General features: G+C 40.0%; 1 protein-coding gene across 1 annotated transcript; it reads right to left on the bottom strand.

Annotated features, from left to right (window-relative positions):
* Positions 1-10,480: 10,480 nt before the first annotated feature.
* LOC127213208 (arylacetamide deacetylase-like 4) lies at positions 10,481-16,849 on the bottom strand. Its single transcript, XM_051173513.1, has 4 exons — positions 16,666-16,849; positions 12,837-13,008; positions 12,356-12,419; positions 10,481-11,445 (listed from the first exon to the last, which is right to left on the bottom strand). The coding sequence occupies exons 1-4, from the start codon at positions 16,831-16,833 to the stop codon at positions 10,671-10,673; spliced, it is 1,179 nt and encodes a 392-aa protein (XP_051029470.1). The 5' UTR covers positions 16,834-16,849; the 3' UTR covers positions 10,481-10,670.
* Between the last annotated feature and the right edge of the window lie 7,011 nt (positions 16,850-23,860).

The raw sequence follows: 23,860 nt of genomic DNA, 5'->3' as shown, positions 1-23,860 counted from the left end.
AATGCACACAGGGTAACCTGTCCCAGTGGACCAGCCCATCCAGAGTCTTCCTGTGCCCTAGTCCTACCTCCACCCACTGGAAGAGGAGAGCCATCGGAGTATTGGACCTGTTTGCACCCACTGAAAGAGAACCTTGGTCCTGTACCTACCAGGAGAGGGAGAGACCCCACTGGTACTCACTGGAAGAAGAGATGGGTAGACAACAGTATAAGGACACAGTCAACAACAGAAAGATCAATATGATGCCACCAGAGTCTAGGGACTTTATACCAGCAAGACCGAACATCCCAACACAGATGAAACAGAACAGAATGATCCTAAAAACAACTTCATGAAGATGATAGAGACCCTAAAAGAAGAATGAGAACATCCTTTAAAGAAATGATAGAAAAGACAAACCAAAACTTGCAAAAAACAATTCAAACAGTACAAGGTTTGAAAGCTGAAATAGAGACAAAAAACCAAAACAAAACCAAACAACAAAACAAAACAAAACAAAAAAACCCCAACAAAAACTAAAAACAAAGCAACAACAAAACACTACAGAACAAGGTGAAGAAACCCAACTCAAAGGTGTAAGTAATATATTCAATAACACCATAGAAGAAAACTTTCCCAACCTAAAGAAAGACATGCCAATGAAAGTACAAGAAGCTTACAGAACACCAAATAGAGTGGACCATAAAAAATTCCTCTCATCACATAATAATCAAAACACCAAACATAGGGAATAAAGGAAGAATATTAAGAGCAGCAAAGAAAAAAGGCCAAGTAACATATAAGGGCAAACCTATTAGAATTACACCTGACTTCTCCATGGAAACTCTGAAGGCCAGAAGGTCCTGGATAGATATTCTACCAACACTTAGAGACCAGTCCAGACTATTATACCCAGCAAAGCTTTCAATCACTATAGTTGTAGAAACCAAGATAGTCCATGACAAAACTAGATTTAAACAATACTTATCAACAAATCCAGCCCTACAGAAAGTTTTGGGAGGAAAACTCTAACCCAAGGAAATCAACCATACCCACAAAAACATAGGCAATAGGTAATCCCACTGTACAAACACTGTACAAACAGCCAAAAGAAAAATGGGGTTGGGGAATCCACACATAATACCACTGCCACCAACAAAACCAAAATAAACAAGAAATAACCTCAATATTAATGGTCTTAACTCACCTATAAAAAGACCAAGGCTAACAGAATGGATAGGAAGACAGAATCCATCCTTCTGCTGCATACAAGAAACGTATCTCAACTTCAAAGACATATGTTACTTCAGAGTTAAGGGTTGGGGAAAGATTTTCCAATCTAATGAACTCAAGAAACAAGCAGGTATAGCAATTTTAATATCTAACACATTAGACTTTAAACTAAAAATCAATCAAAAGAGACTGAGGACTCATGAAGTTAAATGAATACATACTTTTATCGTGTGATACCATGAGAGGGTGGGATTCAGAAGTAGACTGTTGTAGCGATATCTTGCCTGAGAACCTGTAACAGTGGCCACCCCTTTTGGGTGTGGTTACAGGTGCTGGAGTGAACCATTAAAGGGGAGGTTGTGGGGGTGGGGAAGGAGAGCCCCTTGGGTCACAGAGAGCACAGTAGAGGCATCCTTCAAGCAGGGATGCCGACAGTCACTCACTGTTACCTGTGTAATCCATTCCCAAATAAACACCTATTTATCATTCATCTTGGTTTGGCGAACTCATTATAACTTCTCGCCTTCAGAATGTTACGGCTTCCATGCAGAACATCCAACAGAGAGAGACTCATGACTTGAGTGCTTATGGCCAGCCTTTGACCCTTTTCTGAGGGATGGAGAGTCTTTAGGAGATGGGCGCTGGTGGGTCCAAGTGGATCACTATAAAGGACCCAGACATCTGGGACAAGTTCACATGGATAGCCACCGAGAGTTAATATGGAAGTAGAGGACAGGCGTTGTGGGAATTCGGTCTGATAAACTCATGGTATTGGGGTTACTAAGCTCTATGGGTGTTGTCTTCTCTGGGTCTGTGGCCACATAAGAACTGAGGACCAGGGCCTTCCCTCTCTTTAGGATGGTTCAGTAACCAGCAGAGTTACAGCTTGGAGTTCCCTTTGACCTTTCGGGAAAGAGGTTATGGTGCAGACTGGATCCCCATCCGATGGCTGACCGGCTGGAATCGTGACACTGATTCTTCCTTCTGTCTTGTAATCACTGTGTGTGGATTTGATTTAATAAAAAGCAAAACAATACCCAGAGTTCCCGCTTTATCTGGTGCCCAACGTGGCTTGACCCCAAACTACCCGGCCAGGGCCCACTGCCCCACATGGCCCATCACCTCCAACCCTGCCTGTTAGGGTGAGCCCTGCCGGTGACTGAGCTACCCCCAGCCAATGTTCTGTGTGACCTTGCCCCACTGCTGGAGCTGCCTGAGCAAACTCAGCTTAAGGCCATCCACACCCTGGCTCTTAAAACCTCTGCTCTGCCATCAGGGGCAGCAGGCTCATCCAGACACACCCCTCATTGCAGAAAAGCCATATTATTATTATTATTATTATTATTAATGTCTATCCCAGTTCCCTCTTGCACTCAGCACATTTGGCTGCATTAGTGGCAGCTGCTGTCCAGCCAGCATGGCACTTGCTAGGTTCTGGATGCTTCCGGGGTTCTTGCCCCATCCTCTTCCTCCTTCACCTCAGTCTCCTGCTGCCTTCTAAGAGAAGTAACGGTGCTAGGCTAGCCCGGGGAAGTCTGGACCTCTGCAGCTGCAAGTTGTCTTCCCTAATTGGTCCTGCTCGGCTTGCACAGATGCTGGGCGTATTCTGGTCCTGCTGTTTAGAGCATTTTCGTTGTTCACTGCTAACCTCCCAAATCCAGCTCTATCAAATGCTAAAAGTACAACTACTATGGCATACAGTTGCTCTCTCTAACCAAATTTGTAAGGTGTAAATAATCTGCTAGGCATATAGTTAATTTTCCCCCACCCACCTTCTGGGGTCCCTGGAGTTGTGCCTAGCACTCACAGGTGCCAGGTTGGGGGCTGGCCTAGGTGGGACCTCCATCCACAGGACTGTCATCTCCTGGAGCATTGAGTCAGAGCAGCTCTGCAGGATCTCCCTGTACCTGCCTTGGCAACACAACTGCGACACCTGCTGGCCAAACATTATTATTACATCCTTAAATCTTTGCATGAATCAGCTATCTGGTCATTGGCTCTGTCTGCTGGTCAATCAAGATTATTACACCTACAACAATTCTCCAAGGATCTTAACAGAGGTAAATTACTTGACAACTTTAAATGTTAGACCAATAAACAAATATACAGATAAATAAACAAATGAATGAATACATAAATATATGATTAAGAGTTTACAATTTGCAAACCTTTCCCATGGCAGAAAATACCACTATGCAAACAATTAGGACCCTGCTCATTTCTACTATGGATGGGATGCTAGGAGAGATAATTCAACCTGGGTTGAATACATTTTTAGCTATAGATGTTATTAGTCTGGCAATTAATATTGTATCCTTAAAAATGGTTTGATAACATTTCCAAAACATAATAAACTGACTAAAATGATAATGGACTTTAACTGAAAAAAAAATACAGACCATGGAGAATGGTTATGAGAAACTGGCAGAAAGGACACTGGCTTTGGAAGGTAATAAGCAAGGCATACAGATAGTCACTAAAGAAGGCAAGGTAGCTTTGGCAGATAAGATTAAAGTTTTAGAGGTATTTACAGATAAGGAGAACAAGAAATTGACTGATTTATTTTAAGAAAGCTTTAGAACAGCTCACTGTTCAGGTGATTCAAGCCCTACAAAAGACAACTACTAGTAAATTACAAGCCTTAGAAGAACTTACCAGAACTGATAATAAGAGTGCTCAGACACAGATAGAAGAATTCAGAGGGGAGTCAACCTCATCATTACCTTATAGAATTATAGATGATCAGCCTAAGGTTGTTAGTACACCAACCATGATTTATCCTATTACCGTTTGTGAAAGGCCAATAAGGGACAATTATCCCAAAAGATATACAGAATGTAAACAGGAACCTATACATATTATGAATTTAAAAAAGTTAAGAAAGCACTAGTTTCCTATTGTATGAATTCAGCATATATGAGGCAGGTGTTGAATACGTGGTCCTCTCAGAACAAAATTACCCCAAATGACTGGAATCAATTAGTCACAGCAGTATTAGAATATGGTCCTCAGTTAGAATGGAAAAGATGGTTGAGAGAAGAAGCTAAAGCCCTTAAACTGCAAGGTAAGTCTAGAGTTTTTTTAAATTTCCCAAGATCAAATACTGGATGAGGCCATTATGCAGATAGAAATAGGCAACATTTGATGAACACACCTTGTCTCTATGCTGTACAACAAGCTTAAATGCTTGGGACAAGATTCAAGAATCAGAAAAGGGAACTGAGGCATATACTAAAGTTATAGGAGGCTCAAAAGAACCCTTCAATGACTTTGAAAAGATTGACTAAAGCTGTAAATTGAATGCTATCATATCTAGAAGTAAGACAGGTACTAATTCAATCTTTGGCTTTTGAAATGCTAATTTACATTGCAAAAAAGGTAATTGAACCCTTAAAGAACTGTAACGAGTACGGTTTTTCCTCCCGCCACCAGGTCTAGTCCTGCTTCCGCGCCAGCTCCAAATAACACTCAGAGACTCTGTATTTGATACAATGCTGTTGGCCCGGTTACTTGTTTCTTATCGGCTAGCTCTGTCTTAATTATTAACCCATTTCTGCTGATCTATGTATTTTCACATGACCTTCTCTTACCGGGGAGGCGGCTGGCGTCCAGCTCTCTCCATACTCTCCATCTTGACTCCTCCTTACTCCTTCCTATTTCCTCCTTGTCTCCTAGTCCCTCCTATCTTCCTTTCCTATTGGCCAACAGTGCTTTATTATTAACCAGTATGAGAAACATACAGAATGACCTCTCCCATCAAAGAACAGATTAGTACCCATGGAAGAATGGGTTCAACAAGTACTCAATATTAAATCCTTTGACTATGAAGCTTGGTTAGAAGTGATTAAAATGACATCAAAATGTTAAATGTTTTAATTGTGACAAACAGGGTCACCTAAAAAGGGACTGTAGATAGGACATTCCTAGAAACAATATTTCTTCTAATCCAAACAGAAGACCCTTGCCTTCTGGGGTATGCAAAAGTTTGGCAAAGGCCAACTTTGGACCAATAAATGTAGATCAACAAAAGACAATGAAGGCAACCCTTTACCATCAGGAAATACCATGGGGGTCCTTTCACAGGCCTCTATGTCAAATATAGTCTACTCATATCTAGCCACTATGAAGGAAACTCTTCCCAAGAGCAAAAGTATCCAGTGATTATTGTAAAAAACCATACTATTCTTGATGATAGAATAGGTTTGTAACATTAATAAAAAATTCCAAGAGAAACCATAAAAAATGTTTTGGCAGACTTCTATAAATGATCAAAGACTAATGCTAAGGGTATGAAAAATGACATATAATTGAAGGTTTTTTTGGACACAGGGGCAGATGTGACTGTACTTACACCAAATCTTGACATCAAAATTGATCTCTTCAGAAGGTAGATGTTCAGTTTTTAGGAATTGGAACCTTATCTTTGGTAAAACAATGTACAAAATGGGTTGAATATATAGGGTTAGAAGGACAGAGAAGAAAATTGGGGCCATATGTAGATAATATATCAGTGAATCTATGGAGTTTTGATTTGTTACAGCAATGGAATACTCAGATTAACATTCCTCCAATGTCAGAAACTGACCATAAACAAACTCATGTTTTTGGATAAAATACTAAAAAGTAGTATGAAAGACATTTACCAAACATTCAGGCTATACAAAAACAAGGCACAACAGCTGTTGATCTCACAGATTTACCAACAGCCCCACTTTTCAAATGGTTAACTGACTTACCTGTCTGGGTTGAGCAAAGACCTTTGACACCAGAAAAACCATAGGCCTTCAAACACCTGGTTCAGGAACAGCTAAATGCTAAACATATTGAAGAATCAACCAGTCCTTAGAATTCTTTTGTATTTGTTATTAAAAAGAAATTTAGAAAATGGAGAATGCTAACAGATTTGAGAGCTACAAATAAAGTAACTCAGTTGATAGACTTTCTACTGCCTGGGATTCTTTTGCTTTCTCTGTTACCTAAAGGATGGTCTATTATAGTTATTTATTTGAAAGACTGTTTCTTCATTATACCACTACAAGACAAAGATAAAGGAAAATTTGCCTTCATGGTGTCTACTTATTTTAAACTTGTTAATAGATATCATGGAAGGTTCTCCCACAGGGAATGTTAAATAGTCCCACCCTGTGCCAATATTTTGTGTGATAGCCATAGGAAATAATTCATGTACAGTTTCCACAATCTATAATTTACCATTATATGGCCACCATCTTATTAGCTGATTCAAATGTGCATACTTTATCAAACATGTTTGAAGAAGTAAGGGAAGTTTTGCTTGCTGGGGATTACAATTTGCTCCTGAAAAAAAATACAAAGAAAAGATTCTATTAATTACTTAGGAAGTAAAATAGGTCTACAAAAATTTGACCGCAAAAGGTACAATCAATAGAGATCTATTGCAGACTCTAAATGACTTTCAAAAATTGCTGGGAGATATTGCCCATCTATGGACCACAATTTGGACCACAATTGTGGTAACCACTCCAGAACTGAGTAATTTGTTTCAAACTTTAAGAAGTGACAAGGACTTGAATAGTCCCAGAGAATTATCAGCAGAATCGGAGGGAGAATTGACTTTGGTAGAAAAGAAATTGCAGGATGTACATGTGGATCCTTTGGGTCTGGAGCTTGATTGCATTCTGGTTATTTTACGATCCATGCATGCATTCTCCTACAGGTATTTTAACATGGAGGAAAGATATCTTAGAATGGATATTTTTACCACACAAATTGAGTCAACAATTAAAGACATATATGGGAAAGGTTTCCAAGTTGACTTTAAAAGGAATGTAAGGTCTTCATCAATTGACAGAAATGGACCCAACAGAAATCGTAGTACCTTTTTTATTAATGAGGAAATTTCCTCTTTATGGGAAGAATATGAACATTGGCAAAGAGCTTGCAGTAACTTTTTGGGAGAGATTAACAGCAGATGTCACAAAAGTAAGAGACTTCAATTCTTATAAAGAACCAATTGTGTCCTTCCTTACATTGTGTGGTGAACAACAATCTCTGGAGCCCCTATATTCTATACTCATGCAAATAAATCAGGGAAGGCAGGTTATATATCAGGAATTTTAAGCAAAGTGGCTTAAGTTGCTTATGATTCTATTCAAAGGTCAGAATTATATGCTATTCTCATGGTATTAATGGATTTTCTTCCATTAATGTATATATATATATATATATATATATATATATATATATATATAAAGTATCAGATCTCATATGAGTTTTCCAGGCCCTCTAGAACAAGGTAATGATAAATTGATCCGTTATTAATAGGAAATGTGCTGGAAGCCTCAAAAAATCATAAAAAAAGCCTTGTTAATAGCAAAGGTTTTAAAAAGGATTTTTTCATCACTTGGCAAGAAGCTGAGAAAAAATGCTACTTGTTCCTCATGTAATCAAACTCCATTACCTGCATGAAGTAAACATAAAGGTATGCAAAGAAAGAAAATTTGACAAATGGATGTGTTTCATTTTGGAGAATTTGGAATATATTTTTGATAGATTCAGGATTTCAATGAGTAACTGCTTTGAGTTCTGAAAAGGCTGATTCTGTAATTACATACTTATTAGAACCATGACCATTATGGGAATACCTGCTCAAATTAAGACTGACAATGTTCCAGCACATGTCTCTAGTAAAATTAAATAGTTTTTTTGTATATTATAATATAAGGCATATTAGAAGTATACCACATAATCCAGCAGGACAAATGGTTGTATGAGGATTTAATCACATGTTAAAAGAAATACTTAATAACAGAAAGAAACAATAAAGACCCCAAGAGATAGATTGCATAATGCCTTACTAACTCTAAATTTTCTAAATACCAATGAGAAAGGAATGACAGCTGTGGAGAGAAATTGGACAATAGGAAAAAAAGCTACTGAACTAAATCAGCCTGTGTACTTTAAAGATGTGTTGACCTCAGAATGGAAACCAGGATATGGGAAAGGGTTTTTGCTTTTGTTTCCACAGGAGAAGTGGGATTTTAAAAATTCAGTTTGAACAGGAGAGACCTCTTAATAAGGAGAAGTGATTGTCTCTCAACCAATGTGGCAATTCAACAGGCTAATAAAAAAAAACTCACCCTATAAGGATTGGGGCAGGCTTCTGTTTTTGTCTTTACAGGAAAATAGAAATACCTTCTTCAAGAAGTTAAAATACTTTGGACGTCTAGACTTCTAATAAAGAAGGAAAAAAATATCCAGAAAAAAATTACCAAGTAAAGAAAAATCTAATGGAACAAATATTCTCTAAAGGGTAAAAACATCTCACTAACTAAAAAGTAAAATCTCTTTACTTCTCAAAATAGTTGTTTATATTCATTTAAAATCTAAAGCTGGCTTTGGAGTTGGAGTATTGTTCTCTCCTCTAAATCCAAACATGTTGTTAAAAAAACTTCAGAGTCTCTGTCTCATATCAGAAGAGCCACCTGATGTGGGACAGAAGAAAACCAAAATCTAGGGACTATTGCCATAAATCTCTTTCCCCTCATACTTATTTAGAACTTTCCTTTAGATATAATACTATCTAAAAATTTAAACTTTATGTTTTAATATTAATAATTTTAACTTTTCTAGGGTGAATAGCACATTTCCCAACAGCAACCTTTGAAGTCTCCAAAAGGATGTTGGGGTTCCACAAGAATGATTCTACCTGGATCATAATAATACAGTTGACCCAATTAACACCATTCAAAGATCAGCTTTAAACTACAACTGCTCAGGATGATTCCAAGGTTGCAAGCTGAGATGTTCCATCTTCTTACACTACTATAACCAGGAATTCAGATACATTGTACTCATTATTCAGAGACTAGCTACAGCTAGTCCTCATGAGATTTAACTATTGCTTTAGTCTTTTACAGGTTCCTATAGAGATACTGTCACCTCCTTCAGACAGCAGGAAATAATTCTAAGAAAAAGATACTCCCTTTCCCTGAAGGTGGGCTGGTTGGTCTTGGTTTTTATCAGGGATATGGATAATAATCATCTTTAGGGGGTTAGTAATCAGTTGTTATAGTGTTGGGGACAGAACAATAGAGATTAGTCTCAAGGATCTTGTCTGGAATAGAAAAAAGGGGCTTAGATATGATAGGATAATAAGGTATATTTACTTGTAAACTATAATCAGTTTTAAATAATTTGCATTGGTATGGATTCTTGTATATTATTATAAATTCAAAATTATTTTCTATTCATGTTTAAGATAATTTGTATGTTGATAAAAATTCAAAACTATATTTGTTGTATTATATATGTTTTAAAGAAGTTTTTGTATATTGATACAAATGTAAAATTATTTTTGTCATACTGCATGTATGTTTTTATTTATTTTAAGATATTTTACATATTGATGCAAATTAAGGTTATTTTTGTCATATTGCATTATACATTTCTGTAAGCTGTGAATATATGTTTCTCTTATTGGTTGATGAATAAAGTGGTTTTGGCCAATGGACAGGCAGGATGTAGCCAAGCAGGAAGGATAGGTGGGCTACCAGGTGAGGAGAATGCTGGAAAGAGGAAGTCAAAGAGAGAGCCCCTAGGGAGACAAGGTGTAGCCAGCCACCAAAGGAGTAACATGTCAGAGAATTATGGGTAAGCCTCATGGTAACACATAATATAATAGAAACGGGGGTTAATAATTAAGAGAGAACTAGCCAATAAGAAGCCTTAGCTATTGGCCAAACAGTTTATAATTAATATAAGACTCTGTGTATTTATTTGAGACTAAACAGCTGCAGGACCAGGCGGGACAGAAACTCCTTCTTTAGAAATCATGACAAAATGGAGGCTAAGATTGGTGCACACCTTTAATCCCAGCAATTGGGAGGTGGATTTCGGTGAGTTTGAGGCACAGGGTGAGTTCCAGGACAGACTCCAAAACAATATAGACAAGCCCTGTTTGGAAAAACCAAGTGTGTGTGTGTGGGGGGGGGGTTGGCTATTTTTAGAGAGTTTCATTGAAAATCATTTCTCAGAACAGACAGAAGCAATGTGAATGGAGCTGTGACAGTGACCTTGCCCTCGGGGTAAACACATGATGGTTTCATTAGGAAGGATGAGATCTAAGAAATTATTTGTAACAGCGAGTAAGGATTCATCAGTGATATTTATTTTACACCAATCTGGGTAAACCTTCAAAAACCTTCAAAGACCATTTTTATGGCTACAATATGTGTTTTACCTAATGAAAGAGTAGAAACTGCGACTGGATCCAAAACATGTTATTAGCGGTGTAGGAAGGGAACAAATGAGACTTTGTTGAGCAGGAACCAAGAGTTCTTTGCTTCCACATCCTCAATTCTTCCTGGATGAGAAATGGCCTCAGCATCTCTTTGTGCCATAGAACGTATGACTAAGCAAAGGTCCCAGCTGAAGCATAGATCTTTTTTGCCCTGCTCCAAGAAAGCCCAAATTTACTATCAAATGCCCTTTATGTAACTGACAACAGCATTTGTAAGTTTCACAGAGCAGGGGAAAGAAAAACACTTCTTATCAAACAACACTAGGCACCCATGAAAGCCATCTTCCACATGGTACCAGCTCACAGGGACCTCCTGCTCTTCCAAGCGCTTCTTGTAGAGCAAGACATCATCCCGGAGGATGTCATGCTCGCAGCTCACCAGAAATGTCTCAGGAAACCGAGCAATGATCTTGTCATCTGCTAGAAGAGGTGAAATTTCTGTACTCCAAGTATGTTTGGTTTCTAGATAGGCGGCCTCATTAAAAGGCCCAATAATCTCTGGTTGTGGATCTTGGCTCCAGAATCTTTTGGGTATGTTGTCAGAGCTGAGCCATTTCCTGTATTTCTTCCACTTGTCCAGAGGTATAACAGCACCTGCCAACATGGTGTCTTTCCAAGAGATGTCAATGGCCAGGTGTTTACACAAACACATAAACAACATGTCTCTTGTAAGGAATGGCACATTTTTGTTCTGCTGATGTGATGGTAACTGAAAATTGATGAAATTCACTAGTGGATAAATTAGGATTTGAGCCTTGATCCTGGGTAGACTAGGATTGCTGACTAAGGTCTTCATGACAGTGGGCGCAGCCCAACCTCCAATACTCTCTCCACAGAGAACCACCCGGGATGGGTCCACCCCAAAGGATTCCAGGTTCTTCAGGAAATAGATGGAAGCATTCTGGCAATCATTGGTAAGGACAGGATGGTGGTAGTGAGGAAGCTTGCGGTACCTAAGGAGGAAAGAGGAAGCATTGTGAGCATCTTTACAAAGGGCTTCACTAGAGCTCATTTCAATCATCCTCTAGTCTCAAAAGGGACCAAACCAACATGGCAACCCTCACTTTTCCTTCATGGACTTGAGGGACCCTGAGGATCAGGGAGGCCGGGATGGTCCATTTCCACATACACTGTGCTTCCCATAGATGAGTACAGCCTGCACAGAATCCACCAAGTTCAGTCACGTTGTCTTAGAAAACAGAGCAACCAGCACAGACGCAGGAAAGGCTGCTGGAAGTCTTCTGGCCCCACCTCTTCCTGGACTCACCTTTCCCTGATGTGCTGGGCACAGGGTGAACATTGTTAAAACCACCCCTAATTACACTTTAAGTCACCACCAATGTTAGTAATAATGCATTCATTCTAATGTTTATTTTCCTGTGAGTAAGCAGAAGTGTTAGGACATTAGGCAAATGGACTCATTAGTGGTTTGACAATGATGATGACTGACCCTTGGAAGAAGCCTGAGGGACTATCCAGCAGCCATACAAGAGCAGAGACGAGTCTTCAGGTATGCCAGTGAGAGGTAGCACAGAAGCTGTACAGACCAAAGTATAGAGCAGTAGAGAGACAGTAAGGGAGACAGAGGCAGCAGGGGTCACAGCAGGAGACACAAAAGAAGTAGAAACTGTAGCTTTAAAGGCCAAGAGTTCTACACACTCCATGTCAGGAACTGTGAATAAGTGACTGTCAAGGCCTGGGGAATTGTGACATGCTTGGCCATGTCGGGAGTTGTATATTAAAACAAACAAATAAGCAAGCAAGCAAGCAAGCAAACATCCAAGGCCTGGGCCCCCCTTTCTTGTTCTAATGTCATCCAGATGGTTACAATATATAAGTCACCAATTGCCTCAGGCCACTCACCCCACCATCAGCACCACTGAGTCTGTCTCACTGGCCAAGAGGCTGCCCAGGCTATGGTAACAGTCTGCAAGAGAAGACTCAGTGTTGACAAGGACCAAACACTTTCTACCACAACCCTGGGACATCAGCTACCATGGTGGATCCAGAGAGGACATCTTCTCTCTGAAGTTCAGAGAAGGGCAGTGCCTACAGCAGGTGAAGGGCAGGAAGAGATGCAAGAGACATGACTGGAGAGGACATAAAGGAGTACGAGAGAAGATGCAATACAGCAGTGACAGGCTCTGAGTGTTTTTTGGGGACCCTTCTGGTGGAAAGATGAGAAGTGGAGATAGGACATTGTGTTTTGGGTTCAGCAATGAAGGGGATGAGATCATGTGCCAGATTCTACCTTTGATGAAGACCTTTTTTTACCCCACCTCAAATGAAAGCTCCTTACCCATGCTTCCAAACATTGCACCTCCTCCATGATAGAAGATGATGCCTCGCCGGGGTTGGGAAGATACTTCCTTGGGCTTCAGCAGCCTCACAGGGATTGTCCCAAAATGCATGTCAGTCACCAACACGTTGGGATCCTTCTTTATCGCCATTAGGCCTTGGAGAAACTGTACAAATCTGGGCATGGCACAAATTCTCAGCTTCTCTAGTATGTTCCCCTGTAGTAGGTAAAGGATGGGAAGTGAGGCATGAGAGGGTGTGGTGGGTGAGTAGCAGCTGAAGCCACTTAGCATTGCTCAGGTGTGTGCACCATTTCTCACCTGCTTATTCCATGTGTGAAGGGGTCATGGGGACAGAACGCACTGTGCATTCTTTTCATATAGGGGACCTGTTCAAGAAGTGTTCCTACAGTGTCCTGAACAAATAATTATGTTGCTGTGATTGAAGTTTTGGCCTCCCTCCATCAAAATTCACATTCAAATTCCATTGCCAGTGTTAAGAGGTCAGCATTTAAGTGGCGATGATGTGGTGCCCTCTTATGTTAATTAAGTTCTTTATGAGGTGACTGTGATGAGGATCTTCCTAATAGGTTCATGGGGAGGGAGGATAGGCCACATGGTTTTTCTGTCCTATGAGCATAGGCATGCCTTCCTTTTCTACTAACAGGTGACATACATTGGCTTATTGCTGGAACCATTGCTCTAGGGCTTCCCAAATCCCAAGAATGGGTACAGCTATTACTCCTTTCTCTGGGTGACACCAAATTGCATGGTGTGGTCATAGCAAGCCAACAGAAGGAAAAAAATGGAAGGAAACCCCATGGCGGAGCCTCAGGAGGAAAGAGCCAGGTAGATAATTGAGACAACTGATAGAATACTTTCATACTATTAAACTTTGCTAATGCATAATTTTTAGTGTTTCTTTGGACCCTGGATTTCAAGGCCAATTTGTATTTTCTTGAAACCATCAACAGTGTACTTGAGAATCATATCCCACACATACTTCATACTCCTTCTACTTGTCATGGGCTGGTGACCCAGGATCATGCTTTATTACCCTATCCATCATCTGTAAAAACTCCATTGCCTAGACAGCAGATTGCTAATCTGTTAGTGTTCTACAGATTGAGAATTAACCAAAATGGAATACAGAAGCACCTCAAGAATAGAGATGGATGATGAGTTACCGATTCAACTGGTCAAAAGGAACAGGCATAACTGTAAAATTCTTGAGGTGCTCCTGTATTCCACTTTGGTTATTTTTTAAATAGGTTATTAGAGCAAGATTTAAGGAGCTTAAGGACAGAGGCAACCTGCAGGGGTGAAAAGGACACTCCCAGAGGCCATAGTTTGTTAAATGAAAACCACAGGTGCCACAGAGGGGTTTCCTCCCTACAAGTTGTTGGCCAGAGGGACATCTGAGGCCCCCATAGAACATAAAGGCTCTTGCCACTGCAGTTAGATATTTGCCAGGACATAATGGTAAGACTATTGCTAAAGACACCATGTGGCCTGGTGACAGTACAGGGAGAAATAAACCTGGGACAGAGGTGGGAGTTTTATTCTTACTGGCTGTCTTTCATAGTGCCAGAAGGTGCTGTGTGGGCTGCTGGAGGAGAACTGTAACAGAAAGCCCTGATCAGCTATGGTCTCTGCATGCTATAGTGCTAAATGCCAGGCAAGGTGTATCTGCTTGTTAAATAGTGACATGACAATTGTGGGGCAATCAACAGCTTTCCACTGCATGTATTAGAGACTTAATGTCTGGTACTGTAAGCCAAGATAAAATGCAATGGCTAGGGAAGCTGTAGCAACCAGAGGAAAGTCCTGATAGTGTGTGCTTAATGTATATGAGGACCTTAGTGATTGCCTTCTGAACATCTGTGCATAAGCCCAATGATCACTGTTGCTGTTGCCCTCAGAATTCCTTTTGCAATTGATGTTGTCCACAGAGGACCAAAAATCACCAACAAAACTCGTAAGAAATTCCTAAGAATTAGTGACTACTGATGTGGAACAGGGCACTCTGATGCGGCACGGGGTACTCTGAGCAGAGGTGCAGAATTGAGGTTCCCAGACCTGTTAAGAAGAAAAAGCCTCCAAAGGACTCAAATATCGGAGATCAGAGGCTGTGTTCTTGAGAAAGACAACCTCTACCTCCATATTGTACTGGTGGCTGCTTTTTCTTAGAAGGTGTCACTATCCTGCCCAGACACTCTTAAAGTCACTGACGACACCATTGCAAGTGTGCAGTTATGTAGGTGCCTCACTTCCACTGAGCCAGAGGTCTATGGGGAGAAGAGCCCCATGCACGCCATTCCACCTTGTTCTCCACATCTGCAATAAATAATAATAGGTTGTTCAGGAATTTTGAAGAATGCTAAGTCATACAGGAAACTTTCAAAGAACGAATAAGTATTCTTTTGTTTTGTTGTTGAGGTCACAAAGCAAGGCTATGCTTCTCATTTGAGGACCATGGAATGTCTCCAGGCTATTTTTTCTCCTACATAAACATCTTCTCTCCCTTTTCTCCGTTTTGGGCTGTGTGAACATCAACCTCTTGGATCTCTTCATGCTCAACATCCTCAAAGAAAGCATGGCTGGGTTCTCTGGGCTGGAGAGATCAGGCAGAATCTCCCACATAGAACACATCCTGCAGAGCCAACAGTACATTTCACAGCTTCTGTGAGCATATGGAGCAAGCCAGCATCAGCAGGTGCTTAGCTTGGGGACTGTCATGAAAATAAAACAGTAAGGTTATAACGATCCACAAGTTTCTGTGTCTTGCAAACCCAAGGCACTAATTTATAGTGCCAAGAGCTCATATAAGCATGAGGCCCTTAAAATGTCTTATTTCTCTAACATGGGTCACAGTTTGTGGTGAGAAAACTTCATAGGAAATGAACATATGTTTTTGCTACTTTTGCCAGCATGGCCATTAAGAAGCCATTACTTAATTCAGACAAGGATGCTGAGGCACAGAGTATTAGTCAAAGTTGAGCCAGTGCAAACACAGCAGCAATGCTCACCAGATAGCCTGGCTTGTCACCTTTCTCTTCACACCTCCTCCTCAGCTGACCTTTGAGGTAAACACCGTGAAACAGCTGGCAACTACTAGCTTTCCAGTCGGAATTTCAACATCAAAGACTTATTCAAATTGCCTACTTCTCATATGGGGGCCAAACAATCCTTTACTCTTCTGCTGTTACTATCATCATGAGTTGATCCCTGTCCTCAAAATCCAGCCCAGGAGGCCAACAGAGAGAATCACTGTCTGTGCACCCATGCTAAAGGGCTGGGAGAAATCCATTACATTGATGTCATCAAACAGGGCCTCAGAACAAAGCAGAGTAAATTCATCTCTGTCCTTAGGATCTCATATGGATGTAAGAAATCACTAGGAGACAGGCACATGGAACAAGGGGCAAGGGGGCTGTAGCCCCTTGTGTTTTTTAATCTATCAGGCTTTAGGGGTAGCACCTGTGTCCGAAATTATTTTCATCATCTTCAGAAAGTAGCTTCATAGACCCTGTAATTTCATCCCTGAGGAGATGCGAGTAACCGAAGGCCAGTTTAATGATAAGGCCATTCTAGATACACTGTGAGATCCCTTCTCAGCAAGAAAGAAAGTAAAAAGAGAAAGTGGAAGAAAAGAGAAAAAGAGGAAGGAGCGGAGGAAGCAAGGGAGAGAGGGAAAATCCAAGATGAGAAAAAGGGAAGTAAAAGGGATGGAGAAGGTGAGATTTGGGAGACTAGAGAATCCCCCACTCAGTCTTGTGAGAACCTAGAGAAAGAAGAGAGAGGAATGAAAGGGAAGGGTAAGGTTCAAAGAACACCTCCCCCCCAAGCCATATCAGGGCCCAAGGGAAAACTCACCAAAGTTATCAGGTACTGTATAATGCAATGCATAAGCCTTAACTTGACCGAATGCTTCAGGGTGGAGGGCATTTCTGCAGCGAGAAAGTGCTGAAGAGCAACCCACACAAAGAGTCCCAGTAAGAAGGAGGGCAGCCCTGCGAGCAGCAGCAGCCACAGGACAGCCATGACCCAGATGCTCCAGAGCCCCCAGCAACTGTTGCCTGGGGAACTTACTTCAGAGCTTCTGTGAAGACAACCTGATCCTGCGTTACATGCTGCTGTCCCCACCTTCTCTTTCTAGAGTAGGTCTGCCACAGTGACCTGACCTGTGTCTCAGAGCTCCACGCAAGCCAGCCAGCCAATGAGAGCCCAGGGTTTAAAAAAAAAAAAAAAGACTGAGAAATCTCTCCTACCCTTTAAGGAAAAACTGAGAATGAGGCTTACCAGCATCTGTGGGTCCCATAAGAGGTCTGACAAGGTTATACCTGACACTTCAACTCTATGAATGGCATGTACTTCCTTCGCAATAGAGCATGGGTTAAGGTGAGCAAGGCTCTTCCCAACCCAACTCTGTGCTTTACTGCCCCCCATATATATTTATTGACACAATGCAGGATGCAGAGACTTGAAGAGACTCTTCAAGATGCAAACAACCATCTGTTAATGGTCAGCAAGATGATCAGCAGGTAAGTTAAAGCACTTGCCAACAAGACTGACAACCTGAAATTGATCCCAAGACTCACAGAGTAGAAGGAGAGAGTTGACTCCTACATGTTGTTTTCTAACCTCCACACATGTGCTGTGGTAAACAAATATATATACACACACTGAAATACACATAAATAAGTTTATTTTTTAAGTAAAACAACGACAACCAGCATCTGGGCTGGCAGGATGACTCACCAGACCAGTGCCCTTGCCACACAAGCATGATGAACTCAGATCAGTCCTCAGGATCCACATTATAAATGTGATACAACAGTATACATCTGCAATGCCAATAATACTACTGTGCAATGGGAGGCGGAGTCAGGAGAATCGCCCAGAACACCACAGTCTACACGGCAATGGGAAGAATAACAAGAAAGAGCCTGCATGCAGACAGAAGGTGAGAACCAGCTCTGGAAAGATGCCTTTGATTTTCACATGCACACTGTGACACATGACTGTTCACACTCACATACATGCATCATACATACAATGACTAATATTAAAAAGAGAAACAGGTTCCCTTGCTTCCTTTGAAAATCACACCTCACTGTCAAAAATAGACAAATATCTTCAACGAGGGAGAGGAAAGCTATTTCAGAGGAAACTAACTAGGAAACAAAATTGTCTATTTTAACAAAATAGACTTTAAAGAAAAACTATTCATAAGAGGTAAATAAAGAAGGACACTTCTTAATTAAGGCAAAAATTCATCAATAGAACATTACAATTCTATTTCTTTCTAGTCTTTTGAGACAGGGTTTCTCTGTGTAGATTTGAAACCTTTTCTGGAACTCGCTCTAAAAACCATTCTGGCTTCTAACTCCCAGATATCTGCCTGCCTCTGCCTCTCCAGTGCTAGCACTAAAGGTGTGTGCTACCACCATCTGGCTACAACTCTAATTTTATATGCCCCAAATCCAGGTGGCCCTAATTTCATAAAAACAATACCAGTATGTAAAAAGCCTCAGATTAACCCCAATATAGTAATAGTGGAGTGATTTCAAAGTTCCACACTGGACAATAGGTAAGTCATCTAGACCAAAAAGAAGTACAGAAACATTAGGGTTAGATGAAATCCTAGATCAAATGGATACAACTAATATCCAGAACATTCTACTCAACTACTTAAGAATACATGATCTTTGCTTTTCTGAAGTAGGACTTACATTAGGAGACAAAGCAAATCCCAAGAAGACAGGGAAATAAAGTGCCTTCTTATATTCTGTCTGACCAGAACTAAATAAAGCTAGAAATCATTAGCAAGAACAAATACAGAAAGCATACAAATTCATGGAGACTAAACAACTCAGCACAATAATGAAGAGGTTATTGAAGAAACTGATAGTTTCTTCAATAGGAAAGAAAGCCTTCCTAGAATCCAACGAAAATGAAAGATCAACATACCAAAAGAATTCAAACCAAATCTGGAAGTAAGGCTAGAAACTGGGAAATGGAACCTCATGAAAAATTTAAAAAATGGTAATCCTATTGAAGTGTCAAACTAGAGAATAGGAGAGTCTTGGGAAACATTTGACTGATAATTCATATCCAGAATAAGCAAAGAACTAAAACAAAACAAAGAAAGAAAGAAACAAACAAACAACAACAACAAAAAAAAAAAACCCAAAACTACACAAGAAGCCAATGAAAAGAAATATGCTATCTGCCCTCAGGACATTCCAACACCCTAGGTTCACAACCCAAAGTCCCAACCCATGCCACCGCTTCCCATGGCATTGCCCACCTCTGTTGCCAGGACCCCACCACCACCCTGGGCAGATGCCCTCTGCTCAGGGGTAGGCCATGCCAGTCAGAAAACAGGTGCAGGTCATACCACTCAGAAGAACAGCTGCAGAACAATCCAGTCAGAGCAGGTTCAGGTCACACAAGCCAGGAAAACATACCATACCAGCCAGGACAGATAAACAGACTCAGGCAGAGACTCACTGGTAGACCAGAGGTCATTCCAGCCACCAGAACTCCAGCCCCCAACTCAGGCAGAGATTCCCTACTGGACTAGAAATCACACCCATACCAGCCTCCAGAACTCCAGAGAGGTGGCCCCCATGGACCACATCCACTGCTCAGTGCCACCTCTCACACATTATCCCCAATCCCCACCACTCCTCATTACTGGGTCATAACCCCAATTCTGATGGGACCCCCTTGCTGGAACAAAGGCCATGCTAGTCACCTAAAGTCCAGCCCCAAACTTGGACAGAGACTCCCTGCTGGATTAACTTCCATTAGTTAGACCCCAAAAGACCAAAGTCCAAAGAGGAAACAGAAGTAAAAAGACAGAACACCCTTCTAACAAAGACCAATTCAGAAGTTGCAACTGTAACTCATATTCATTCCACACCCAGATGCCTAGATGACAATGTAAGAATACAACCATCAACAGCCAGGGAAATGTGGTGTCACCAGAGCCCGGCTGTCCAACTGCAGCAACTCCTGAATATCCCAACACAGCTGAAGCACAATAAAATGCCCTTAAAAGTAACTTTATGAAGATGATAGAGGCTCTTAAAAAGGAGATAAATTAATATCTCAAAGAGAGCCAGGGATGTACAAACAAAACAATTGGAGGAAATGAATGAAAATAAACCAACAGTCGAAGGAAATGAATAACATTGCTCAAGACCTGAAAATGGAAATAGAAGCAATGGAGAAAACACAATAAAAGAGATGGAAAATATAATCTCAGGCATTGAAGATGCCAAAGAAGAAATGGATACATCTGTCAAAAAAATGTCAAATCTAAAATATTCCTGACACAAATCATCCAGGGAATCTGGGACACTATGAAACGACCAAACCTAAGAACAATAGGAATTGAAGAAAGAGAAGGTGAAGGAGAAGAAGGAGAAGGAGAAGGAGGAGGAGGAGGAGGAGGAGGAGGAGGAGGAGGAGGAGGAGGAGGAGGAGGAGAAGAAGAAGAAGAAGAATCCCAGCCCAAAGGCCAAGGAAATAACTTTTAATGAAATCACAGAAGTAAAGTTTCCTAACTTAAAGAATGACATGCCCATAAAGGTACAAGAAGCCGACAGAACACCAAATAGATTGGACTAGAAAAGAAGACCCCTTAGCCACATAATAATCAAAACACTAAAAATGCAGAACAAAGAAAGACAATTAAAAGTTTCAAGGGGATAAGGTCAGGTAATATATATGCATACCAATTAGAATTACAATTTCTCAACAGAGACAGTGAAAGGCAGAAGGGCTTGGACAGACATTTTTTAGACTTGAAGCAATTACCGAATCCAACACAGACTACTATACCCAGAAAAACTTGCAATCAACATAGATGAAGAAAACAAGATATTCCATAAAAAGTCAAATTTAAACAATATCTGTCCACTAATCCATCCACAGAATGGGTATTAGGTGGAAAACTATAACCCCAGGAAGTTAACTGCATCCATGAAAATACAGGAAATGAATAATCTCACTCCAGAAAAACCAAAGGAAGGGAAACACATATACCACAACAATAAAATAATAGGAATTAATATCTTTATTTATTAATATCATATAATATTAATGGACTCAATTTCCCAATAAAAAAAACACAAGTTAATAGAATGGATGCAAAACAAGATCCAGTCTTCTGCTGCATACAAGAAAAATACCTCAGCATCAAAGATATATATTACCTCAGAGATAATGCTGGTAGAAGATTGTACAAGCGTATGGACCCAAGAAGTAGGCTGGTATAGCTATTCCAATATATAACAAAATAGACTTCCAATAAAAATTAATCAATAGAGATGGGGATAGGACACTTCATAGTCAACTCTTAATATCTAGGTCTCAAACACAGGACATTCATGTTTGTAAAAGAAGCATTCTGATGTAGGAGGTTCCTTTGTATGCTGCAAACATATGTTGCTTTTATTGATTGATGAATAAAGCTGTTTTGGCCAATGGACAGGCAGGATTTGTCTAGGAGGGAATTCCAAACAAAGAGGCAGAAAAAAGAAAGACAAAATAGAGACACCACGTAGCTACCGGGAAGGTAGGACACTTGGGCATTCTCTGGAAAGATAAGGCCGTATGGAGATTCACAGATTTATAATTATGGGTTAACAATTAAGAGATATCTAGCCAGTAAGCCAATGGCCAAACAATTATAAATATTTAGTCTCAGAATAGTTATTTCATAGAGGCTCCTGGGACTCGACTGGGTAGAGAAAAACCAGTCCAATAGTACTGAGACTAGACAAAAAAAAAAAAAAAAAAAAAAAAAAAATCTCAATACATTACTAAAGCTTAAACACATTGATCTTGACACATTGACTTCAATAGTGGAAAACTTCAATAGCTCACTCCACCAACAGATAAGTCCTCCATACAAAACTAAAAAAGAATATTGGATCTAATAGACTTATGAACTGAATGTACGTAACAGTTATCTACAGAATGTTTTACCCAAACTCCAAAGAATATGCATTCTTATCAGCACCACACAGAACTTTCTTCAAAATTGACCACATACTTGGTCACAGAGCAAGTTTCAACAGATAATAAGAAAATTGAAATAACCCTCTGTATCCTATCAGACCACCACAGATGAAAGTTGAACTGTCTACTGAATGACTACTGGGTCAAGGTAGAAATAAGAAAGATATTAAAGATACCCTCAACTTCAGTGTAAATGAATGCACACCATACCCAAAGTTATGAGATGCTATGAAAATGGTACAAAGAATCTATGAAGCAAAGAGTTGGTTCTTTGAGGACGTCAACAAGATAGATACATCCTTATCCAAAGTAACTAAAAGATACAGAGAGAATGTCCAAACCAACAAAAATCAGAAAAAAAAAAGAAAAGAAAAGAGGCACATAGCAGTAGACCTGTACTCTACAAAATTGGAAAATGTAAAAGAAATGAACAATTTTCTCCATAGATACTATTTACCAAATTAAATCAAGGTCAGGTAAACAATTTTATTTATTTATTTTACATTCCCAACTACATTTCCCCTTCCCTCTTCTTATTCCCTCCCCCTACCTTCCTTCTGTCACCCCCATCCACTCCTTCTCTTTTCCTGTGATTCTTACTATGTAACTGTTTTTGTTGTATGTAGTTTTACTATGTTAAAATTAAAACCTTCCTTTTTATTTAGACAGAAAGGGGAAATGCTTTGGAATATTCCTACTGTAAACTGTGAAAATGTGTTGCTCTCACTGTTAATAAAATCTGATTGGCTGATAGCTAGGCAGGATTTTTTGGGGCAGAGAGAATGCTGGGAAGAAAGGTGGGTCCTGCATTTCTACCTTATACAGCATACCGTCAAACAGTCCAGGCAAGAGCAGTCTCTTGCCCAATGGCTGGTCTTACCATATTGAAAGTAACTCCATATCAAGTTTTTTTCGATGCCCATCTTCCTCTCTGAAGTAATTGGTCTTGACAGGAGCAGTTGTATCTCGCTGTCATGAAAAAATTCCTAAATTTTAAATGCCATATTCTGATGGTCTTTGAAAAGTTTGAAGAGTATCTATCCATCTCAAGTATATCTCTGTATATCTAGAAAATTTAACTAACATAACTGTAAGTTTTGACTATTATAGGTGACTATCATCTTATTTAATTATACATCACATTTTTAAAAGAGCTGTATAAACATAATACCTAAGCAAGAGGAGATTGACCTTAAATTTGTATCAATAAATGAAAATTCATACTAATACAAAGTATTCATTTCTATACCATGTTCCCACCTTTTTTCTTTAGAAAGAGATTGGTTGTGATCATTAATCATTTATAAACAACCCCATTTAAATGAAAACAAGAATTTATAAATAATATTTGTTAGTTCTCTCCAAACTGCCTCCTGCTGTTTAGGGGTGCTGTCAAAATGATGGAGATCCTGAGAAAACCCAGAATCATGACCAAATCCTGGCTGTAGTAGTCTGAGGCTGTGTCGTTCCAGCTGTTTTGATGTTGGATCACCTGGGCCACTGCTTCAGGGGTTCTTGCTTCATCAAACCATATTAGTCTGGAAGGAATCCACAACTTTTCATTTTCTGTGGAAACACAAACAAAATATCTTTGCCAAAGTAACATGTCCTTAGACTTAAATTTAGAAGTCAAGGCATTTTTAAAATACATAGGTTGGATTAATCCAGCAGCATTTATAATTAAATGTCTTTTAGCAGCTGTTGCTGTTTCCTCAGCAATCAAACAATTCAAAGACAACACAATAACACACAGTATTGTAAGGAGTAAGGATTTCCCCCTGCCCGCCTGGACCCACCGCGGCGCCAGCCCCAAATAATACACAGATGCTGTATTTGATATAATACTGTTGGCCAGTTACTAGTTTCTTATCGGCTAGCTCTGTCTTAATTATTAAGCCATTTCTATTAATCTAAGTATTTCTACGTGGTCTCATCTTACTGGAGAGTGGGCCAGGATCTCTGTTCTCTCCAGTCTCTACATGCTGACCCCTCCTTACTACTTCCTTGAATCCTCCTTGTCTCCTAGTCCCACCTA

This window comes from Phodopus roborovskii, unplaced genomic scaffold, assembly GCF_943737965.1.
Source record: "Phodopus roborovskii unplaced genomic scaffold, PHOROB, whole genome shotgun sequence".
NCBI lineage: Eukaryota > Metazoa > Chordata > Mammalia > Rodentia > Cricetidae > Phodopus > Phodopus roborovskii.
The sequence above is the reverse complement of the archived record's forward strand: the minus strand, read 5'-3'. Positions and strand labels throughout refer to the sequence as shown.